The sequence below is a fragment of the Pongo pygmaeus genome, chromosome 10, assembly GCF_028885625.2.
Source record: "Pongo pygmaeus isolate AG05252 chromosome 10, NHGRI_mPonPyg2-v2.0_pri, whole genome shotgun sequence".
Lineage (NCBI taxonomy): Eukaryota > Metazoa > Chordata > Mammalia > Primates > Hominidae > Pongo > Pongo pygmaeus.
The window spans coordinates 19,016,184-19,039,553 of NC_072383.2; the positions used below are offsets into that span (position 1 = coordinate 19,016,184).

General features: G+C 35.7%; 1 protein-coding gene across 1 annotated transcript in view; it reads left to right on the forward strand.

The window, feature by feature from the left end:
• Positions 1-23,370, forward strand: part of PIK3C2G (phosphatidylinositol-4-phosphate 3-kinase catalytic subunit type 2 gamma) — a 379,881-nt gene that overhangs the window by 247,337 nt on the left and 109,174 nt on the right. Inside the window, exons 24-25 of the mRNA XM_054443284.2 lie at positions 14,922-15,078; positions 23,151-23,260. Of these exons, the coding sequence (XP_054299259.1) occupies positions 14,922-15,078; positions 23,151-23,260 (267 nt within the window). The remainder of the gene's footprint in view (positions 1-14,921; positions 15,079-23,150; positions 23,261-23,370) is intronic.

Genomic DNA, 23,370 nt, shown 5'->3' on the forward strand with positions numbered 1-23,370 from the left:
TCAGACATTTCATAATACTCCATTTCTTCGTGGTCTGTTACTGGCATTTTAGTAGTTTCCTTTGGCAGTGTCATATTTCCGTGATTTTTTATAACCCTTGTGTCCTTATATTGGTGCTTGCATATGTGAGGACATCATCACCTCTTCCAGTCTTTGTTTGTGTTTTTTGATGGTGATAGAGCTGTACTATTTAGTATAACCTAGAATTCTGGTTGGGCCAGCTGGTAGCAACATTGGTAGGATCACTGCTCTGCAGCTAAAGTTGTGCAGGGCCAAATACTTCATTTATAGGTAATTACTGATCTGTAGGTGCCTCCTACCATGGGGAAGACAACAAGAGCATTGGGCTCAGTTGGATTACCTGTTCATTTCTAGGATTGGGTAGGGCCAAATGCTCCCTCCATGGGTAACTGCTAATCTGCAGTTGCCTTCAAGTCTGGGAAAGACTTAATGCAAGCATTGAAATTAGTTGGATCACCTCTTCATGGCCAGAGTTTGGCAGGGCCAGATACTCTGTGGATAATCACTGATCTGCAGTTCCTCCCCAGTATGGGGAAAACTAAATTTGAGTACTGAAACTTAGGGGATTACCTCTCCACTGGTAGGACTGAGCAAGTTTGGATACTCTCTCCATGGGCAATCACTGATCTACAGTTGCCTGTCAACCCTGGGAAGACTTATGAGAGCATCTGGGCTGTGTGGGGAAGCTGCCTAAGGATTGGACCATGAAATATCCATGAACTGTTTTCTCCATTATAATGTTGTTGCTAGTCTCTCTGGTATGGCACCTCCACTGGCCAGATGAAGAGCAACCCCCACAATCTGTGTGCTGGTGGCTGACAGCCCCACTCCTATTCTTTTTTTCTAAATGAGCCCAGGTGGTTTAACCCTGTTGGTACTCCCAGCATTTCCTTTGAGACAAGACAGGAGTGAGCCTCCTGCAAAGGGTCCCAGAAAAGTGGGAAGACTGAATGTGTGCCTCCAACTCACATTTGTCTCTGTAGAAACTGTGCATCCAGGGAAATTATCTGTGGATGATGCTGTGCTAGCTTGAAGGAGGGGTGACACAATCAAAGAGAACCATTTCTTTTGCTGTGTAATCATAGCCCTTCTTGATTCTGCAGTCCAAAGGATGTCTCAGCTTCACTTTCAAGTTTTAGGATATTCAGGGTGGTATTCTCGCCTGTGGATAGTTGCTAATTGAATTTCTGGATATGGGGGTAGTGAGGCCACAGAAATCTTTGTCACTTTGTTAATGTCACTCTTCCAATGTGTTATTTTAATCCTGTATTAGTATATGTTAATGGTGTGACCTTAAACTAGTGGCTTCTTTGTGCCTCAGTTTTCTTTTTGAGCCGGAGTTCCAACCTTGTTGCCCAGGCTGAAGTGCAACATCCCAATCTTGGCTCACTGCAACCTCCACCTCCCAGGTTCAAGTGATTCTCCTGCCTCAGCCTCCCGAGTAGCTGGGATTACAGGCACCCACCACCACGCCTGGCTAATTTTTTTGTATTTTTAGTAGAGATAGGATTTTCCATGTTGGCCAGGCTGGTCTCAAACTCCTGACCTCAGGTGATCCACCTGCCTTGGCCTCCCAAAGTGCTAGGATTACAGGCATGAGCCACCACCCACCCGGCCTGTGCCTCAGTTTTCTTGTTTATAAAACAGATTTTTTTTTGAAGATTAAATGAATTGATATCAGTAAAATTCTTAGAAGAGTGTCCAGCACTAAGTGAGGGCTTTATAAAAGTTTGTTGCAATTAATGTAAGTGTTCCAAATGAAGTGATGAGAAATTAGTTACATCTCTGGGTAATTGTTTTTTCTTTTATTTAAAATTATCTAAGTATATTTTTGCTATTTTTAAAAAATCTGTATATTGGGCTGGACCTGGTGACTCATGCCTGTAATCCCAGCACTTTGGGAGGCCAAGGCAGGCGGATCACCTGAGGTCAGAAGTTTGAGACCAGCTGGGCCAACATGATAAAACCCCGTCCCTACTAAAAAGACAAAAAATTAACTGGGCATAGTGGCTGGCACCTGTAATCACAGCTACTCGGGAGGCTGAGGCAGGAGAATCGCTTGAACCCGGGAGGCAGAGTTTGCAGTGAACCAAGATTGCACCACTGTTACTTCAACCTGGGCAACAAAAGTGAAACCCCATCTCAAAAAAAAAAAATCTGTATATTGAAGTTCATAAATTGAACTATTAGTCCTTTAAGTTCTCTGAGTTTGAGGCTTGTTGACTGACAGACTGGATCACACTTTTTGTCAGGTTTAGATTGGGAGGTATTTCATCAAATCATCCCTAACTTCTAATACAATTTCAGATACAAGCAGAGGTATGCTGTACCTGGCCCATACTGTCTTGCAAGAGCCAGTCGTGTGTACTTCTTCTCAATTCTGTATTTAATGACATCACATTGATAGCCTAAAATCAGCCATAATGGGAGTATTTACACCACATAAAATTGGCAAATGCCACAAATCAGAGCTTTTTTCCTAAGGAAACAAAGTAAGCCAGCTATTAAATATTCATCACTGCATAACAGGACATAAATCCACTTTAAAGAGATAGAAAATGATTCCAGAACTCAGCAAAATAAAAATCAACCTCTGTTCTTTTCCTATTGAAATATTTACACTCAGATGATCAAAATATCATATATCAGTCTTATCACAATACTGTTTAAACACTTTGTAAGTTTTATCCCAATAAACAACAAATTACCTACTATAATTAATCTCAGCATTTTCATCCCAATACTATTCACAAAAAATCCCTGTGTTTATAATCATTTTGATATTATTTTCAATAGTTAATTACCACTGATTTTTTAAAAAATTAATTTAATTTCTAATTTGAGTATTACAGTATTTATATTCTAAATCTTCCCAATTTAAAACTATCTTTTAACAAAGAAACTACCTTAACAGATTAAAGGAGTAATTGTGTCTTACTCCAATCATTCTCCTTCAGTACAATATTCACAGTGATCCAAATGATAGGTAATAATAATCTCCTGCATGCTTTAATTACTACCTTAGTTTTCTTTGAAATTAGATGATTCTCATTGGTCTGTTATTCACAATTGCTTTCTCAGAAACATGGTGGTTTCTTTTTACTCACAGCAGGCCTTTGTGTCATCTGAGTTTTCTAGAAAGGAAACATACTTTCCAATATCTCTCCAACTGTGAGTGTTTTAAGGATATCTTTGTAGCCTAAGCACCAAGCACAGAGCAGAGGTTCAATTTCAGTTGATTGTAGGATCATTCCAAAAATGTCATCACATTTACTTTCCTTGACCCGAGAACATGAGAGGGTACAATTTTTCTAAATATAAATTTATTAAGAATGTGCTATATTCTGTAACCCTAACTGGAAATTTACCAAGGGTTTTTGTTTGTTGTTTGTTTGTTTTGGTTTTGTTTTGTTTTTTAACCTGATGGTTACTCTTCATGTGAGGATGAAGTCTTCTGCCAGTCACAAAGCCATTCCTAGGCAAACTACACCTCACATTTAAATAGTGCTTTGGATGTTACAAAGCACTCTCACTTACTCACACGGACCATTTCAAGAAACAAAGTTTGTTTTACCAGTCTCATCTTCTCACTATTACTTCTCCCTCTTTGACTTTACCTCATCATTACTGTTTTATTGCATGATTTCTTTTGAATATCTCCCTTATATCAACCCCTGATTATAAGTAAAAACAGTTTCTCTGATAAGACAAATACATTTTCTCCAAAGAGAGACTTTGTGCGTTTTCAGATGAAAAGAGTAAAGGATGACTGAGAAGGGAAAAATGTTTGTGAGAGAGATGAAATAAAAGAACAAAGGAAGGAGCCACTTACATGGTGTAAGGATTCTGCCGTCTCGCACTCAGTAAGCCAGTGCCCCATTGTGAACAAAGCAAGCAAAGATGGAAGGCATGAATGCTGATTCCTCAGCTGGTCTAAGGTACAATGTGCTTGCCAATATAAGGATCTCATAGCATTGACTCTAAATTTAGTTTTAGACTAAATTTGTGGAATAATACAAATGTTTCCTAAACATAAGCTTAGTATAAGAACTTTATCAGTATCCAACTAAAGAAATAGTGCCCCGCTTCTGTTGCTGGGGGAAACAACTATGGGGTTCACTTTAGTAAGAGATAATATGTACATTCAATGCCTCATGTATACATTTTGATTATGCACATGGTAACTTTATGGGTTATTTAAATGTTTTTACAGCTAACTTAGGCTGTTCTTGATTTTCACCTTCAACCTGATTTTAGAAACTAATGTGTATTTAAAATTCAATTTCACCCAAGAGTTATAGCATTGTTAATGTTTTCCTCATATCCAGACTAGACTACTTCTGTTTCAAGTATAAACTGGAATTCCATGCGAAACATAGCCATGCTCTTTCCTCAAAGAGCTCTTTCCTCTAAACTCAACTTCAAAGAAAAAAAAAAAGTGGGCAGTTGAAGGATCTAATCAGCCTCTTCTTGTCCTCATGAAATTCTGATCTACTATGAATTCAGACACAATATATTATACTTAGGAAAGGAGACTTGATAATTTTGAAGAAATAGTTGTTTTAACCACCCTTGTCAAATAAGAGACATGCTGTAGTTGAGCCTGAGAGGAACCAGAGTTAGTATCGAAAGTTATTAATCTATTGATGATCAGGGACTTCCAGGGGTCTAATTTAGGACATATATTGCATTTACAAGAGACTGAACCAGGAAAAAAAAATTGTTTTACACTTAAAAGACTAACTAAGGCTGTCCTTAGTTAATAATTGCAGAGAGCTTGGAGATCTCACAGGGTGTTAAATGTTCTTTCTATAATAGTACATGCATTCTCATGTTCTCATTATATTGCACATGTGAGGTTTTCTGTGTTGCTTGATTATCTAATGTTCTATCCTATCCAATGGAGATTCCAAATTTGCCTTCTCAATTAACTCATGGATATTAGACAAGAGACTTGTGTTCTTTCTGCTGAACAGCAAAATGTGCTCTCTGAAATGTAGGTCATTTGTGATATCAAGAACAGTGTAAGCTTAAACATTCCCCAATGTGCTTTGTAGTCATTATTTCTATTCCCATTCACTATTATGGGAGTATACAACTTTTAGAAATCTTTAAACAGTATACATTAATATTATTATTATATTTCCTAGGAATAAAAATAGTTGAAATTCAAAGAATTAATACAAATAATGTTAATAATAAAAACAAAATATGCCTTATTACTAAGTCCCACATTTCAGTTTGGGGTACAAATACATTATTCAAACACTCAAGTCTTTCAGTTTGGGATTTAAGCTTGCATACTTTTATTTACTGATTTTATCAGTTGCTTAAATAAAATACTGGATAAACTAAACTATAAAAGGAAGAAATATCTATGTTCACAGAGTCCAGCACACTAATTCTACTATCACGAATTATTGATAGAGTTCTATCTTTTCATTCCACTTTCCATATGTCCATATCCCCTCCCTCTATCACGAATATCAAACATGTAGCTCTTCTCAAATTGCTCTGGATTTGGTGCAGCTTGTCACTGGCCTGGCACAAAGCAAGTGCCCTGTAGCGTGGTGCTGCATCATCAAGTGAAGATCAGATTATAAAGGAAATGGTCAAAAATACCCTTTAAAGTCTCATACGTACTTGCTATGCATTAGCCTCATTAATTCTTACAGAAGCTCTTTGAGGTAGATACTGTTATTTTCTCTATTTCACAAATGAAGAACTGAGACAGAGAGAAGTCTTAGTTGTTAAAATTTGTCCAAAGTTGTAGGTAATAAGTAGATGGTAGAATCTTTGGAAGATGCCATGATATTCCCATTTCTCGATAATCCCAACACAGCCTATGCTTTCTGCAGCATTGGGATAGATGACTGTTTCTTTAGTTAGCATATTGCATTTATGACCCTGATGTATATTAAATTCATACCTTTAACAACTACAATTAAATGTCATGAAAGGTGGTTGCACTGCAAGAGGCATGCAAAAAGTAAGTCCAAGTGTGAAAGTATCAGGATCACTTTCTCATCATTGGGCATTTTCTCTTTGAGTGAAAAGGCAGGCAGAATTGCTTACTCTCTTTTAAGATTTTTCTTACTTTTTAAAAAAAAATCTAATAGGAACAGTTAAGCTCATGTAAGTTAAACATTTATGATATTTTACTCTAATTTCAGAGCCTACCAGAGTCTATCCTATTGAGATTAGTACGTCCGAAGACCACCCTGAACTGTGGGGAAGCAACCCAGTGGTATTATCTAGACGGCATAATTCACATTTGAGGAAACAGCCTCTGTGAATTATTTTGTTTTTAAATAGCTTATGTATGTAACACTTGAAAATCAAACATCATTCATTTTTTGAGTATGTATGTATTTGTTTAAAGAATAATTCAATAAGTAAAAGGCTGATAATTTTAAGGATACAGCTCCTCAGCTATTTCAGAGTTCATTTATTACAATTAGCATCCTTGTCCATTTCTTTAATATTGTGTTTTAAAATACAGCCATTTCCACTGTGAGGGCTGGTGCTATTGCAAAGATTTCAAGAGAAAGTGCAATATGAACAGGATTTTAAAGAAAGGATTGGACTTGAATTTGTGGGAAAGGTGGGGGAAAGACAGTCTATAGCAGAACATATTATGAACAGAAATGTGGAAGTAGAAGATAACCAAGTGCCATTACCCACCCATCTGTTGTCTCTGTTCTACGCACAGCAGCCAAGGGCTCTAAGATCACATGACAGAGCAAACATGTCAGTAGTTTAAAATGGGGCACCCTCATGGCCCAGCAATGGCACATTTCTGTGGCCATCCCACTATTTCACTCTCTACAATTGGCACCCTAACCTCTCAAGCATAAACCTCAGATCACTCCTACCAACTCCCTGCTTTAAACAGATGACCATACTTACTTTCTTGAGAAAAATAAAATCATCAGAACAGAGTCACTTTTCTACCCAATAAAAATCTCACACACTCTTCTTCCTTTCTCTTATCATAGAAGACCTGTTTTTCCCTTCTAAAGTCAGTCCTTCCATCTGTGCTTTGAAGCCATTCTCCTCCTACCTCTGATGAACATTATATTATCAGCAATTCATTTTTCTTGAATATTTATCCTTTCCCTCTCAAATAATATTTTTAAATAAGCTTGTCTCTCCAACATTTAAATAACCTTGCCTCAAAATCTCCAGGATTCATGCCATTTTGCTCGCCTTCACAAATTTCCTGGAGGAGTTGTCTATAAACTCTTGTCTCCTTTCCTTACCTCCTGTTCAATCCATGACCACTTGATCTGGTTTTATTCTTCATTACTTGATAAGATCAACAATGACCTGATATGGCTTGGCTCTGCGTGCCCACCCAAATCTCATGCTGAATTGTAAACCCCAATATTATGGGAGGGACCTGGAGGGAAGTGAATAGACCATGGGGGTGGATTTAACCCTTGCTGTTCTTGTGATAGGCAGTGAATTCTCATGAGATTTGGTTGTTTAAAAATGTGTAGCACTTCCCCCTCACCTGCTCCACCACGTGAAGATTGTGCCTGCTTCCCCTCACCTTACGCCATGATTGTAGTTTCCTGAGGTCTCCCCAGCCATGCCTCCTGTACAGCCTGTGGAACTGTGAGCCAATTAAACCTCTTTTCGCCATAAATTTCCCAGTCTCAGGTATGTCTTTATAGCAGTGTGAGAATGGAATAATACACCTTCAGGATACTAGACCTAAAAATACTTACTCATCATTTTATTTGATTTATCTGCAAATTTCAACAATGTTAACTATTCCTTCCTCAAAGTATCTTCTTCACATGCCTTACGTAATGTATCATCACCCTCTAGTTTTTCTCCCTTTCTTGATATCTAATTCAAAATTATTTCGTTCTACCAAGTTACCAAAAGATTGATTTCCCAAAGATTCATCGTAGTGCTTTTCTCATCTCGCTCTACAGTTTCCACCAAACTGGTATCATCTATATATATTATCTATGTCAAGGCGTCTATCAATATCTATATCCAGATAACTCACAATATTTTAAATAATACTTTTTATTTTGAGATAATTGAAGATCCACATGCAGTTGTAATAAATAATACAAAGAGATTCCATAAATCCTTTACCAGTTTCCTCCAATGGTAACATCTTACAGAATTATAGTACAATTCTCACAACCAGGGTACTGATATCAATACATTCAAAATACAGAACAATTTCATCCTCCAGGATTCTTTGGGTTGCCCTTTTGTAGCCACATTCACTTCCCTCTCACCTTCTTCCCCACTCCATTCTTATCCCCTGACAATAACTAATCTGTTCTCCATTCCTATATTTTTGTCATTTCAAGTATGTTATATAAATAGAACCATGCACTATGCAATTTTTATTGGTTGGCTCTTTTCACACAGAATACTTCTCTGAAGATTAATTCAAGCTGTTGTGTTTTCAAAATTATGTTATTTTATTGACAAATAATATTTCTTAATATGTATGTACACATATTGTTTAACCATTCACCCATTGAAGGACATCTTAGTTGTTTGCATTTTCTGGCTATTAAGAATAAAGCTATTGCAAACAATTCATTTGTAAGTCTCTGTGAACATGTATTTCTCTGAGGTAAATGTCCAAAAGTATAATTGCTGGGTTGTATGGTAGTTGTATGTTGTTGTTGTTTTTAAGAAACTGCCAAGTGATTTTCCAGAGTGACTATACCACTTTACATTTTCACCAGCAATGTGTGAGTAATCCAGTTTCTCCACCTTTGCCAGCGTTTGGCATTGTTTTATTATTTTTTATCTAGCCATTTTGATAGGTGGGTAGTGATGATATCTCATTGTGGGTTTAAGTTTCATCTTCCTAGTGGTTAATAATGTTGAACATCTTTTTATATGTTTATTTACAATCTGCAAGTCACCTTCTATGAAATCTCTCTTTATGTCTTTTGCTCATTTTCTAGTTATATTGTTTGATTTTTATGGTTAAATTTTGAGAATTTTTAAAATAGATACTCCAGATACTGGCACTTTGCTGGCTATGTGGTTGGCAAATATTACCTTCTAATCTATAGTTTGTCTTTTCATCTCCTTATTATTTTTCACAAGACAGACATGTTGAAATTCTAAAATTCTTTGCATCGCCCTAAATATCAAAGATTTTCTCCTTTTTTTTTTTCTAAAAGTTGTATAACTTTACATTTTATATTTAAGTCTGTGAACCATTGTAAGTTAATTTTTGTATTAGGTATGAGGTTTGGGTAAAGGTTTATATTTTTACATATGGGTGTCTAATTGTTCCAGTATCATCATTTCAAAAGGCTAACCTGTCTTCATTGAATTACTTTTACAACTTGGAAAAAATCAGTTGGGCATGTATTTGTGTGGGTCTATTTCTGTATTATTGATTCTGTTCCATTAGCCTATGTGTATTCTGCCACCAATACCAATTTTCTTACTGAGCTGTCTCTGACAGTACCCTGCGGGGGATTGAAGTGCCACATCACATTCTGGTAGGAGTGGGAGTCTTGGCTGCCTACCTTGCCCTTAGCTGGTGTAGGAGAGAAGTGGTATCCCAGTGTCTTCCCTGATATTTAACTGGAGTAGAGTGGCTACAGTCTAAAAGTTTGCTGGTTGTTTTTTTTTGTTTGTTTTTTGTTTTTTTCCAGCTGCCCCTTTAAAGCAGGCTTTTCTTTGGGGCTTTTTGGATTGCCTGCTTTAGCAGCATGTATTTCATGCCTAGAATATATGAGGCAAAAAAGAAAACCCAGAAAACTCACCTCCATGTTGTTACTTGAGTCCTGATATCCCTAGGTAGTCTGTCTTCTTTATGCCTGTCAGAGTCACCGTATGTTTGCTTTGTATATAATTTCCAGAGTTCTTAATATACTCAGTGGGAGCAACAAGGAAAAATATGCCTACTTCATCTTTCCAGAATCAGAAGTTTCGCTCACAAAATTTTACCTCCAACCTAAATCTTTTCTCCATGGTCCAGAAATGAGTACCCTCATTTTAATCTGCATTTGTATGTCTCAAAGGCACCTCAAATATAACTTAAGCTCAAAGCTGAGCTACCTCCAAATGTTGAACTGCAGTCTTCCTGCTACACAAGGGAAAAAGTTAAAGTTCTTCTTGGCACCTCTTCTCCCTCTCATTCTCATTATCATGAAATCCTATTGATTTTTTTTCTCTGAAATATGCTTTAAGTCTTCCCACTTCTCTGTTATCTGTATGTCACAACTCTAATCTAAGCTACTATCACATCTGGTCAAAGTGTTTTGCAAAAGTCTCTTGTCTGATCTGCTCATATATACCCTTCCTGCTCCAAACCCTTCTCTGTATTGTTAGTGGAATAATCTTTTCAAAACACTATTGTTCTTATTTAATAAATTGATATTGCTTTTAGAACATTGATTTTTAAAAATCTTTCACCTCACTTACAAGCCTTGCACAAACCTATTATAGAAGCCCAGTATTTGTTGATAAATAACTACAGTGTATATCTCCCTGATTAGATTCCATTCACCTAATAGACAGAAATATACCCTAAAACTCTACATATCTTCAGTTCAGTGGTGATCTGCAAATGCTTAATGATAATGATCTTGGTATTCTAATGACTATATAAGGAGATTATATATACAGTATGGCTAGAAGGAAAACATGTGAAAGTAATAAACAGCAAACTATTAATTGTCCTGCTATTTCTTTTTTTTTTTTTTTTTTCTGAGACAGAGCCTTGCCCTGTCTCCCAGGCTGGAGTGCAGTGGCACAATCTTGGCTCACTGCAACCTCCCCCTCTGGGGTTCAAACAATTCTTGTGCCTCAGCCTCCCAAGTAGCTGGGATTACAGGTGTGTGCCACTGTGCCTGGATAACTTTTGTATTTTTTGTAGAGATAGGGTTTCACTATGTTGCTCAGACTGGCCTCGAGCTCCTGGCCTCTGGTAATCCACCCACCTCAGCCTCCCAAAGTTCTGGGATTACAGGTGTGAGCCACCATGCCCAGCCTCTTGCTATTTCTTATATCAAGTGAATTTATTTGTCTGCTTAATAATTATTATCTGTAATATAAGTGTTCTTACATTTCTAAGTATATATACATTTTTAAACCACCAACTCACTTCTTACCCCTATTGGAAATCTGTAAAATAATCACTCTCTGCATTTAAAAATAATAATAACTTCAGGGAAATATGGTCATAAGTTAATGAAAATATTAATTTTGACGATAAAAATGACAGAATCATTACAAATATATTTGTACTTATGGCCTTCCCGAATAAATGTCAAATTCTTACAAGCTCTTCACTATATGAGCTATGTTTATTTATTGTTGCATTCATTGCATATAAGAGAATAACATCAAAATATTGTTTCTGATGTTAAGACTATATAAAAGGAAGGTGGACTACTTCCTCTGCTCTTGAAAATCATACGTGTCATTTGGATTAAAAAAAAAAAAGACTTCTGATTCTGACAAGGTTTGGGTTAATTGGAGAAGACTAACAAGACAAGATTTTTGGTCCTGATATCTAAATCAGTTTTAGAACATCAGGTGAGAAAGAGAGAGAAGAAAAAAAAAAAACAGTAGTTACAATATGAGTAAAAGGTACAGAAGCAAGAACAGGTGGGACTTTGGTAAGCAAAGGTAAAACCACTAATCTAGGGAAAAAAAAGCTAGGATTGTCACAGCAAGAAATATCTATAGTTTATTTATATAGCTATAAATAAGAGATGTTCAATATATAATTCAAAATATAATCACAGTATAGACCATGAGAGATCAAATTTAGAATATTCCCTTTTGTCACAACCAATTTATACCTCAGATTTATTAGTAATGCTTAAATTTCAGAGATAAACTCCAACACATTAATTCTATAATGTAGGAATAGGTTTACATTTCAGTGGACTGATAAATTATATCCTAACTGAAATTTCTACATCTTACAGGAATAGATGGGATTTTGCTTCACATGTGAAGTTTCTTTTCATTTATAGACAAGTTTAGGGTAATTCTGAGATTTAAAAAAATTGCTCAGAAGTGAGCCATGAAAATCATATAGAAAAGATACAGCATTTTATTTTGTTGGATCCTCTGAAAATTTAGACTATGATAATGTTTAAGCACAACTAAAATTTGTTTCTTTAATATTACTTTATATTTTATTTAATTTGTATATGTTTCTTTTGTGTATTTAACTTTCTGTTATGGTGTTTCCACATCTGATTTCTAATAATGGTGACTATGGACAAAGGAAATGTGTTATCTCATGAACTTGAGCATAACTACAGAAACCTTCCAAGAGAAATTAATTTGATCCATCATAATTCTCCTTATTGAAAAGAGAAAAGTATATTCATCATATTAGGAGAAAAAGTTTCAGGAAGTTGTAAAAATTAATACTCTTCTAAAATTATTTCCGAAGTTCTACTCAATATAGTAACCACAACATAGAGAGTAGGGTGGAAAAACTATTAGAAAACTGTTACATATAAAATTAAAATTTTTTTCTGATTATGAAAATCTATGATATTGCTAAAACTCTACTAAAATGTTGGCAATAGTGATGAGTGAGTGCGCAATATATAAAAAATGCTATCAGCTATCGCAAGGACAAAAAAACAAACACCGCATGTTGTCACTCATAGGTGGGAATTGAACAATGAGATCACATGGACACAGGAAGGGGAACTTCACACACCAGGGCCTGTTGTGGGGTGGGGGAAACGGGGGAGGGATAGCATTAGGAGATATACCTAATGTTAAATGAAGAGTTAATGGGTGCAGTACACCAACATGGCACATGTATACATATGTAACTAACCTGCACGTTGTGCACGTGTACCCTAAAACTTAAAGTATAATAAAAAAAAATGCTATCAAATTCAAAGATCCACTTACGGGTTTATGCAGCAAGAGAGGTTACATGGAGTAACAGAGTAAATTAAACTTTGGAAAAAGGATGAGATTTTACTGATATATTTTTGAAGAGACGAGGAAATTTAGTGATAACAAGGTTCAGCTATGAGAACACTTGGCTGTTTGCAGACAATACTATTTAAAATTTGGTGAGTGCTTACTACACGCTAGGCTATGTTCTAAGCACTTGCACATGCTATGACCCATTTGATTCTCTCAACCATACCAAGAGTCAAGTGCTCTCATCTCCATTTTACAAAGAAGGAGATTACAGCATGGAGAGAATAAGTCACCCAGAGTCATAGAACTACTATAGTAAGTGGTGAAGCCATTTGAAACCTGGTTAACAGGCCCACAGTTTGTGCCTCTGCAAGAGCCTCTCTCTAATGTGAGCAGTTCACAAATGTGCCACCCTCCCTATGTGTCAGGCATTTATGTACATGTACATTTCCTAAGTTAATCCTCACAGCAATTCTAAGAGTTAGGTGGTTTAGAGATGAAGGATTGAGACATAGCAGGTCCAGAATTAGAACCTATGCTATATCTCATGTTTTCAACATCTCTTCTCCCAGCTTGGCTAAAGTCAAGAACTTGTAAAATAATTCATAGAATATAGGTTGGATAAGTCAATGAAGGCCAAATAAAAAAGGATTTTGAACCAAAATTTTAAAATTTAGACCTGATACTTTAGACATAGTCCTCAGTGTATGTATATGCTCAATAAATTTTGTTGAAGAAATGAATGAATATAAACAGAAGTGAAGGTACTGGTATTCCAGCCTTTCCTCCAGGCATTGTGGTAGCATGGATTACAAAATAAAATTTCTAAATAAAATAATCATAGCCAAAAAACTTGAGTGTTTGGTTTATTTTAAACATTTTGCCTGCAATTAGACCCCCCTGTCCCAAACCTGCCACAAATTGCCGAAGTTGTAGCTTTCTGATATAAATATCCACACTACTGAAAGGTCTCATTAACTGTCAGATTAGTGAAATTTTTCACTCCATTGTATTTTTACTAAAATAGCTAAGCATAGCAACAAAAAGAAAACAATTATGTTTTATTATTTAAAAAAAATAAGAGTTTTCCTCAATAATCCATGACTTTTTAAATTGCTACTTGGTCTAACCTTTCACCAAATTGGTGTCAAATTGGCCTAAGGTATCAAAACTCTGTGTTCTTATTCAATGAGTGATAATTCCTCAAACAGGGATGTTTCTAATCCTCTCTCTGCTATTCTCTGTTAGAATTGCTAATACTTCATCTCAGGCCTATCCATATCTTAAATGACATGATAAAAAAACTGACAAAGGTGGGGGACATGGGACCATCTTCTCTCTGGTCTTTTGTTTTCTTATTTTTCCATCCTTAGACTACAGTGGTCAGTATTACTTACATAATGATATGGTCTACTCATATTCTTCCTTTCTGATCAGCATTTTTGCTGGGTCCAGTGTGAAATAAAATATAGCTACCTTTTTTCTCCTTCACTAAGCATATGCCAGCGAATTGGTAACATCTGCTTGCTTCTTAGCTTTTACCAGAAACTTTTTTCCTAAAGGGTCATCATATAAGGAAATTTTTTTTAATACTATAAGGTCAAACACATCTGTTTGATCATTATCAAAATTTAGCAGAAAATGTACTTTTTATAAAGACTCTATAAATATCACCTTCACTATGAACTGGCCTTTATGTTTCTTTTAATGAATAATATTCCCCTCCAAATGTAATTTAGAATTAAACATTTCAGACAATATAGTTCACATTATAAAATATCTTATCCTTTTCTCTATTGCAGCATGGTTATTCAAGGCCTACAATTATGCAGTTTCTCAAGCTGCCTTACAATGAAGGAAATTTATCTGTTACAGTAGAGAAAAAAAAACAAGAAAATTCAAATGAAAATAAGTCGTTGAAACTGCTGATTTAACCTGACAAACCATTTCTCTTCCTTCAAATGATTGCTACTGTTTTTCGTTTACAGGGACCGAGCTCCTTTCATTTTTACTTCAGAGATGGAATACTTTATTACAGAGGGTGGGAAAAACCCACAGCATTTTCAAGATTTTGTGGAACTTTGCTGTCGTGCTTATAATATTATCAGAAAGCACAGCCAACTGCTCTTGAACCTGCTAGAAATGGTAAGTCCCTTGGGAAAAAAAAAACAAAAATAATAAGCTTCATTTATGCCTCTGCTTCAGTAGTCTATTTTTACTAATGGCTTGGAGTTCCCCAAGGAGCTATTCAGAGGAGAAAGGAATGAGCAAACTAAGAGTACCATTGTGCAGCTTATAAACATATTTCTTAATAATTTAATATGTTCGTTCATAGTTATTGTCTCAAACATTCCTATTCGTATCAATATTGTTGCATGTAGGGGTTGTCCCACTATATTTTGACTAATGTTCAAGGACAGTAATTTTAAAAATAATGCCTTCAGTCATACTGGGCATTAGGATCTTTCAAAAATGCCTTATATGTACTATCTCATTTATATATCATGACAACCTAATAATGTAGACTAGGCAAGAATTTTCCCTGGCTCTCCATTCCAAACTCCACCTTTTATCATTTGCCAATTTCCCACATTAAGAAACTGAGAGTCAAAAGTGGAAAGTGAGTTGCTTGATAGCAAGTCAACTTTTAGTGGTATGCATTAGGTGTACTGAGTCATGGTCCTACGCACTCTCTTGTGACCAACAGGGGAAAATTTAAGGTTTTATTCCACTGTTCACACTTCAAAGAGATGGAGACCAGATATGTACCATGAAGGAGGAAAAATCTGATAGAAATATCTTCTAGGAGAGGGATATAGTGATTCCTCTAGGCACATACATACACACTAGTGATTGCAGCAAACTATACTGGGAAACATACATTTGGTCTATCAGCATGGGATCTGGAGTCTATGAAAAATAACTGATTTAGAGCTGATTTATTGTCATTTAGTAGATGACAATAATTCTACCAGATGTTGTTAAGGGTACAAACATGGCAGGCAGACCTTTCTGTGTTTCAATCCTAGTTTGGCATTTTACTGGCTACATTCTTCAGGACATGTTAACCCCCAAAAGACTGTTTCCTTATCTACTAAATGAAGATAACAACATCTACCTTGTAGAGTTAATGAATAAATGACCTAATAGTGAATTATTTGCATGGCCCAGGCATTGTGCTAAGTGCGTTGTGTGTATTAATTGATTTAAAATTCATAACAACCCTAACAGATCATTAACATAAAGCACTTAGCACAGTACTTGCCATTTAGTAGACTTCAATTCATTTATGTTATTATACTAGATCCTTGTTAATTTATAAGGACACTGTCCAATGTAATAGACTCTAGTCACATGTTTGTTTATATTTAAGTTAATTTTTATTAAACAAAATTTAAAATTCCATTCTTCAATTTCACTGATCACATTTCAAGTACTCAGTAGCCACGTTTGGCTAGTGGCACCATATTGGTCAGCACAGATAGGAAACTTTCATCACCACAGAAAAGTTCCATTGGTTAGTACAGAACAAATGTTGACTTTGTTGCAAGGAAGAATTGATTTGGATTCTTGTTTTAACTTTCAAACAACATATTCACCTTACTTCTCTCCACTTTGCCTTGAAAGATAAGTATCTCTAAAAATATTATAAACATGTCCTTCATATGCAAAGATATTGGTTTCTTCTTGTGTAAAGTTGATATATAAAGTTCTACCCATCTCCAAAATCTTCAAGATTACTTTTCAGTAATAGCCAAGGATTCTTATTGGTAAATCTGCATTCCATCTGCCAATTCTATTAGGCCATTTTGCACGTATGAGATGACTACGGTTTATAATGTGTCTGTACCACAAACAAACAAACAAAAAAACCTACAAGGATTAAGTCTGTGATTCTGACCCCATTTAAATAATAAATATCCAGGTAGTATCAAGTCTATGTCTCCTTGGACTCTAGCAGGTTCTAGCTCATGAATTCATGAGCTCTTGAGTGTTTACCACAGGCTAGAAATTGCAAGGATACATTAACATATGAGACCCAGAGTCTTAAAATTTTCAACTTAATGAGGAAGATAAAATTTATTTACATAAAAGACCAAGGTGTCCAGCATTTCTAAATGCCTATAATGATATAAATAACTACATATGAGGAGTAGTACCAAATTTTAACAACTGCTTTAACCTGCTCCAGATATTTCAAAAATAAACCCAAAACAGGAAAGCACAAATAAAAGTTATGCTGTTTCTCAGGTGACACTAAAATTATGCTGATGAAAACTGAGCATGTTAAAATAATGTGAAAGAACAGCTCTTTCAGAAAGCTATCAGTGGGCTTTTTTTCTCTTGTTTAATAAACTTTTCTACATACCTTAACAAAGTATTCAGCATAAGAGTCATGATGTGTTAAACAATCACCAAAGAAAATGTATAGTGGTATTTTATTTAAAAGAAGTAACTATATGGTATTTTATTCATAAGTATTGAAATAATTTATCATTAATCAGTTGTTGAAAATTTATGGAATATAGTATATCCAAAAAAACTTCTATGCTCTAATTATTCAGCTCTTTTAGGCTAAGGAAGAAAATTTGGCAGTGGAAGGCACTCATCCAGAGTAAACACATAATCTTAGATTTAGGCTCTCACAGAAATTGAAATAGAGATCAGAAGCAATGTAGACCAATTAAACTAATGAATAAATACATGTAAAACAGCACTGTGTTATTACCTCTGTTTCTGTTCATTTACCTCTCAACTCTCTTCTTCTCAACTGTGTATCTTATGGGACTCTGTAGATCATCAAAGCATTTAGTGAAGGTTCCAGTACCACACTTTCTTTGGTATAGCTTCTTATAAAATAAAACCGAGTTTAAATTTACGAAAGACTATTTTCTACTTATGTATGTAATCTATTCATTAATTCTGTCTCAACCTGACTCTTTTATGTTAAATTCTTTAAAAAGAATTCAGTCTACTTACCATGACCCAGTTACAACTTGAGAAATACTTGACATGGGTCATAAATTCTATCTTGTGCGAATGATCAGTCCCCAGGATTATGGGCCACAAACATTTGGTGGGTCCACTACAGAGTTAATGGCTCATCCTTAGTAAAGAGCAGCATGTCTCCAGATATCCATATTGCTTTTTATTTACTCCTGAGAAAAGCGGGGAAAAAAGTAATCCATGAAATTCCCATCTTGCTTAAAAGTAACATCTGTAGGAGACCCAAGAGTGTTGCCGGCTGAGTTCACAAAAATAAAAGCCTGTGTTTCATCAGCTTTTCTCTCATTAAAAAATCAATATCAGCTATTATGGAAGGCTCCCAGAGAACACAGAGACCATTTGCCCAGTTTAAAATGTTTATCACACCCATTATTATATCAGATATTTCCCATCAGAAATCTTCCTAACTTCTCTATGTGATGGGGAAGAGTGTCTGCTTTTCTGAGCATAACTGTTAAAATAGATTTGGACTTAAGAGAACAGAAGTAAAGACTTCAAAAATGTTCCTGACCTTTAAAAAGGGATGTATGTATTCATTACCTGTATCTGTTCACTTCCTGTTCTAGCTTCCCTTTCCCTTGGTATTGCCCCAATTAAAGTTATTACCCATGCAGTCTAGAGTGGGAGGCACCTGAACCATGTGGCTAGGGGGTCAGAGAAGAGACATAGCTAAGTGCAACCAGCTAAGAGGCCATCCTTACTCCGTGATTTGCAGAGTCAACACTCAAAGTCTTCTCTCCAAGGAATAGAACACATTAATAAGGGCAAACTTGGCACATGTTACCTTTAGTCAGATACATGGTGGGGAGAGAACTATTATAGGTTCATCTGGTATGAAGCAGTCTGTACTTGGCAGCTAGTGTGTGACATGTGTGGGTTATGTGTGTGGATGTTGGCAAGGGAACGAGTAAGTATAGGGTCCACTTTCCAGAGAAATGTTTGATAGAGTTCTAACCAAGCAGGTGTGAATTCAGGGTATCCAGAGAAACTGGAATGTAATTCAGACTTTACAGAAGAAGACTGTCCTTAGAAAATGGATAGTTACGGTGTGATAAAGAAGAAATCTGCCTCAATGAGCACACGGAAGTCTCCATACCTCTTAGTACAGAACTAGTAAGATAAAACCTAATCTAGATTCTAGTGGCTATGGGGAATGTGTCTTCCTATGGTTGATTTTGTTAAATTTAGTAGTCAGCATTAAATTTGCTAATTGTAGGTTTTCATTGCCTAATAGCATCAAGTATTTTTTTCTCTCTTTTTTTAAACTTTTATTTTAGATTCAGGGGTACATGTGAAGGTTGGTTACATAGGTAAACTTCTGTCACAGGGATTTGATGTACAGAATATTTCATCACCCAGGTATTAAGCCCAGTACCCAATAGTTATCTTTTCTGCTCCTCACCCTCCTCCTACCCTCGCCCCTCAAGTAGACCCCAGTGCCTGTTGTTTCTGTCTTTGTGTTCATGAGTTCTCACCATTTATCTCCCTCTTATAAGTGAGAATATGCAGTATATGGTTTTCTGCTCCTGCATTAGTTTGCTAAGGATAATAGCCTCCAGCTTCATCCATGTTCCAGTAAAAGACATGATCTCATTTTTTTGTAAGGCTTCATAGTATTCTATGGTGTATATGTGCACATTTTCTTAATCCAATCTGTCATTGATGGGCATTTAGGTTGATTCCATGTCTTTGCTATTGTAAATAGTGCTGCAGTGAACATTTGTGTGCATGTATCTTTATGGTAGAATGATATACCCAGCAATGAGATTGCTGTGTCTAATGGCAGTTCTGCTTTTAGCTCTTTAAGGAATCACCATACTGCTTTTCACAATGGTTGAACTAATTTATACTCCAACCAACAGTGCATAAGTGTTCCGTTTTCTCTGCAACCTTGCCAGCATCTGTTATTTTCTGACTTTTTAGTAATAACCATTCTGACTGGTGTGAGATGGTATCTCATTGTGGTTTTGATTTGCATTTCTCTAGTGATCAGTGATATTGAGCTTTTTTTCATATGCTTGTTGGACACATGTATGCCTTCTTTTGAGAAGTGTCTGTTCATGTCCTTTGCCCACTTTTTAATGGGTTTTTTTTTGTTTTTCTCTTGTAAATTTGTTTAAGTTTCTTATAGATGCTGAGTATTAGACCTTTGTCAGATGCATAGTTTGCAAATACTTTCTCTCATTCTGTAGGTTGCTGTTTACTCTGTTGATAGTTTCTTTTGCTGTGCAGAAGCTCTTAAGTTTAATTAGATCCCACCTGCCAATTTTTGCTCTCGTTGTGATTGCTTTTGGTGTCTTCATCATGAAATCTTTGCCCATTCCTATGTCCAGGATGGTACTGCCTAGGTTGTCTTCCAGACTTTTATAGCTTTGGGTTTTACATTTAAGTCTTTAATCCATCTTGAGTTGATTTTTGTATATGGTGTAAGGAAGGGTCCAGCTTCAATCTTCTGCATATGGCTAGCCAGTTATCCCAACAGCATTTATTGAATAGGGAGTCCTTTCCACACTGCTTGTTTTTGTCAGCTTAGTCAAAGATCAGATACTCATAATTGTGTGGCCTTATTTCTGGCCTCTCTATTTTGTTCCATTGGTCTGTGTGCCTATTTTTGTACCAGTACCATGCTGTTTTGGTTACTATAGCCTGAATCATGTATTTTTTTATTAATTTATTCATGAATTCATTATCCCAGACATTTATTAAAATCTAGCTATTTACAAAGCACCGTGCTGGGCAATGTGCACAATTCAACATGAAATACAAATCCAGTTCCTGTTCTCAAAGAACTTAAGATCTAATGTGACAAACATACATATGAACAAAACACAGTAAAAGCTAGGAAGCAATAAGTACTGTGAAAGAAGTAGAACCAAACTATGATTATACAAAGAAAGCTGTCATTAAATCTCATCAAGAGGATCAGTGATGCTTCAAGGAGGAAGCTGAGCCTTGAAAAAGAATTTCAGTAGACAAGGAAAGAGAGAAAAGGCAATTCCAGCTGAGAGAAAAATGTACATGTAGAGGTTTAATGAGCATGGGCATGACGTGTAGTAAATGAAGGTAACTAAGCGTGCCCAGTCTGTGCTATAGATGGAAATCTCTGTAGAAGATGAGGCTGGAGTGATAGGTTACAGTGTGATTATAAAAGATATTTGTGACCAGAATGAGGATTTTAGACTTTAGTACCTAGACACTTGACAAACTAGAAGTTTGTATGCTTATAATGAAGAAGTACCATTATCTAGCTGGGATCTTAGGCAGATAACAGAGTTTATGTAATTAAAGAGATAAGGATTGGAGAACAAGATAAAAGTTATTCAAGATATCCAGGCAAATGTAGATGAGGGGCTGAATTAGGACAATGATAATTACAATGAAAAGGAGGAATGAATACAAGAGACTGCTGAGGAGTGTTTTTAATAGAATGAAGTAATTGATTATAGGAACTAGGAAAAAGAAAGAATCAAAGAAGATATGAATTTCTTGTTAGTTGGGCAGTGGTGGCAGTGTGAATGAAACAGAAAAAAAGAAGGAAAAGTTTATGTGAGAAAAGAATTTGCTGTAATTTAGATGTCATGAGTTTAAGATGCTAATAGATCATCCAGGAGGAGAGAGAGTTGACAACTCTCCAGGACTCCCTCATCCATCTCCTTGGTTTCAATTATCATTTATGTGCTAATGATGGTCAAATCTGTATTATAGGATGTGCTTTGGGCCCTCTCAATATGTCCAATCTATCTCCCAGTTTTCTCAATTCTACTTTCTACATTTATTTAAAATCCAATGACTGATCTTCATTCCTAACCAGTCTCCTAATCTGGCCTTTTAATGGGCCTCATTTTAGTCCATTTTCCATACGTAACCACAATGATCTTTCAAGACACAATTAAATCTCTTACTCTCATGTTAAAACATTTAAAGAGCTTTCTTGTTTTTTTGTACTTTAGGATAGAGTACAAAATCCTTAATGTTGCCAGAATGTCTTATCCTACTTGCCTTTCATCCCCATCTCTTGCTGCTCACCCACATAATAATACTCGGTTCCAGAAAGCCAGCCTGGGTTTCCTTCTGCAGACACATTAAAGACATCTTGCTTTCCTTTGTTTGTCTCGCTTTCCTATATATGCTGCTTCCTCAGCCTGGGTGGGGATGGTGGGAAAAAAGAATAGTTTTTATATCATTCATTTTCTCATTTGAACTTCAGCAAGTTAATCACAATTTCACCCATCTTCCAAAACCGTATTCTCACTTTACCCTTTGTCCATATTCTCACTTTACCCTTTGTTTTAAGGATCGATAGTATCATTCTTAACTTCTTATTGTAAGAGGGCCTTTATTCCAGAGAGCAGTAAATAATTTGTCATCTTAGTCATAGAAGTGCTGATAACAGTCTTCATTTTTTTTGCAAAGTTCAAATTTAGTTTAGAAAGTTCTATTATTTTCTTAAAAAAAAGTAGTCTAAAGAGATTATAATTCCTTCAGTCTACACTGTAATATAAACAAAATATCTTCCTGATAATTGGCAGGAAAATACCTTATACAATTTATCCTTAATTATTTATTGCCTTAGTAAATACAGTCACCATTTAAGTAGGGAAAATTGTATTCTTATAGTGAGAATCATGGAGTCATAAAAGAACATAGGATTAAGAACCAGAGCGGTGAGTTTTATACTTTATGCTTGCACATCATTTGACCTGGACATACCACTTACAGTTTTCTGGAGATTAAGCTTTTCTTCTCTAAAATGCATATTATTATATAATTTTTGTGTAATATTTTGTAATGTATACACCTCTTTCTTATTTTGTATCTATTTTAAAAATGAGAAAATGAAGACTCAGAGGTTAAGGAACTTTCTCAAAATCACATAGATTTTAAATGATGGGTCCACAAATTCTCACATGGGGATAATATCATGCTTATTTCACTGGTTTATGATGAGAATAAAACTGAATTATTAATCTACAAGAATTTTCCAATTATAGTGGTTATTTTATTATAGTTGTTATTGCTGGTGTCTCTACTACTTAATAGGAGAGGTTAAAAACGCATGAACTTATATGCATTCGTGTATATAAACTGAAAGACATTGCCATGCAAACTTCGGTCTAGATGTCTCTGGGTAGAATTAATCAAGTAAGCTTGATTGTATCTGCATTTATTCTGTCTTCTTTTTTGCTTTGCTTGTTCTTGTTGTGGTTAAGATGCTATATGCAGGACTGCCTGAGCTAAGTGGAATTCAAGACCTGAAATATGTGTATAATAATCTTCGTCCACAAGACACAGACCTGGAAGCAACAAGTCATTTTACCAAGTAAGATCAGCTATGAATGTGTGAGCATGAATGCATGAATGCACGCAGACACATGTTCCACAGTGGAGATGATTTCAGGTTGACCAGTCATTGGTATGAAGCTGTTGTTT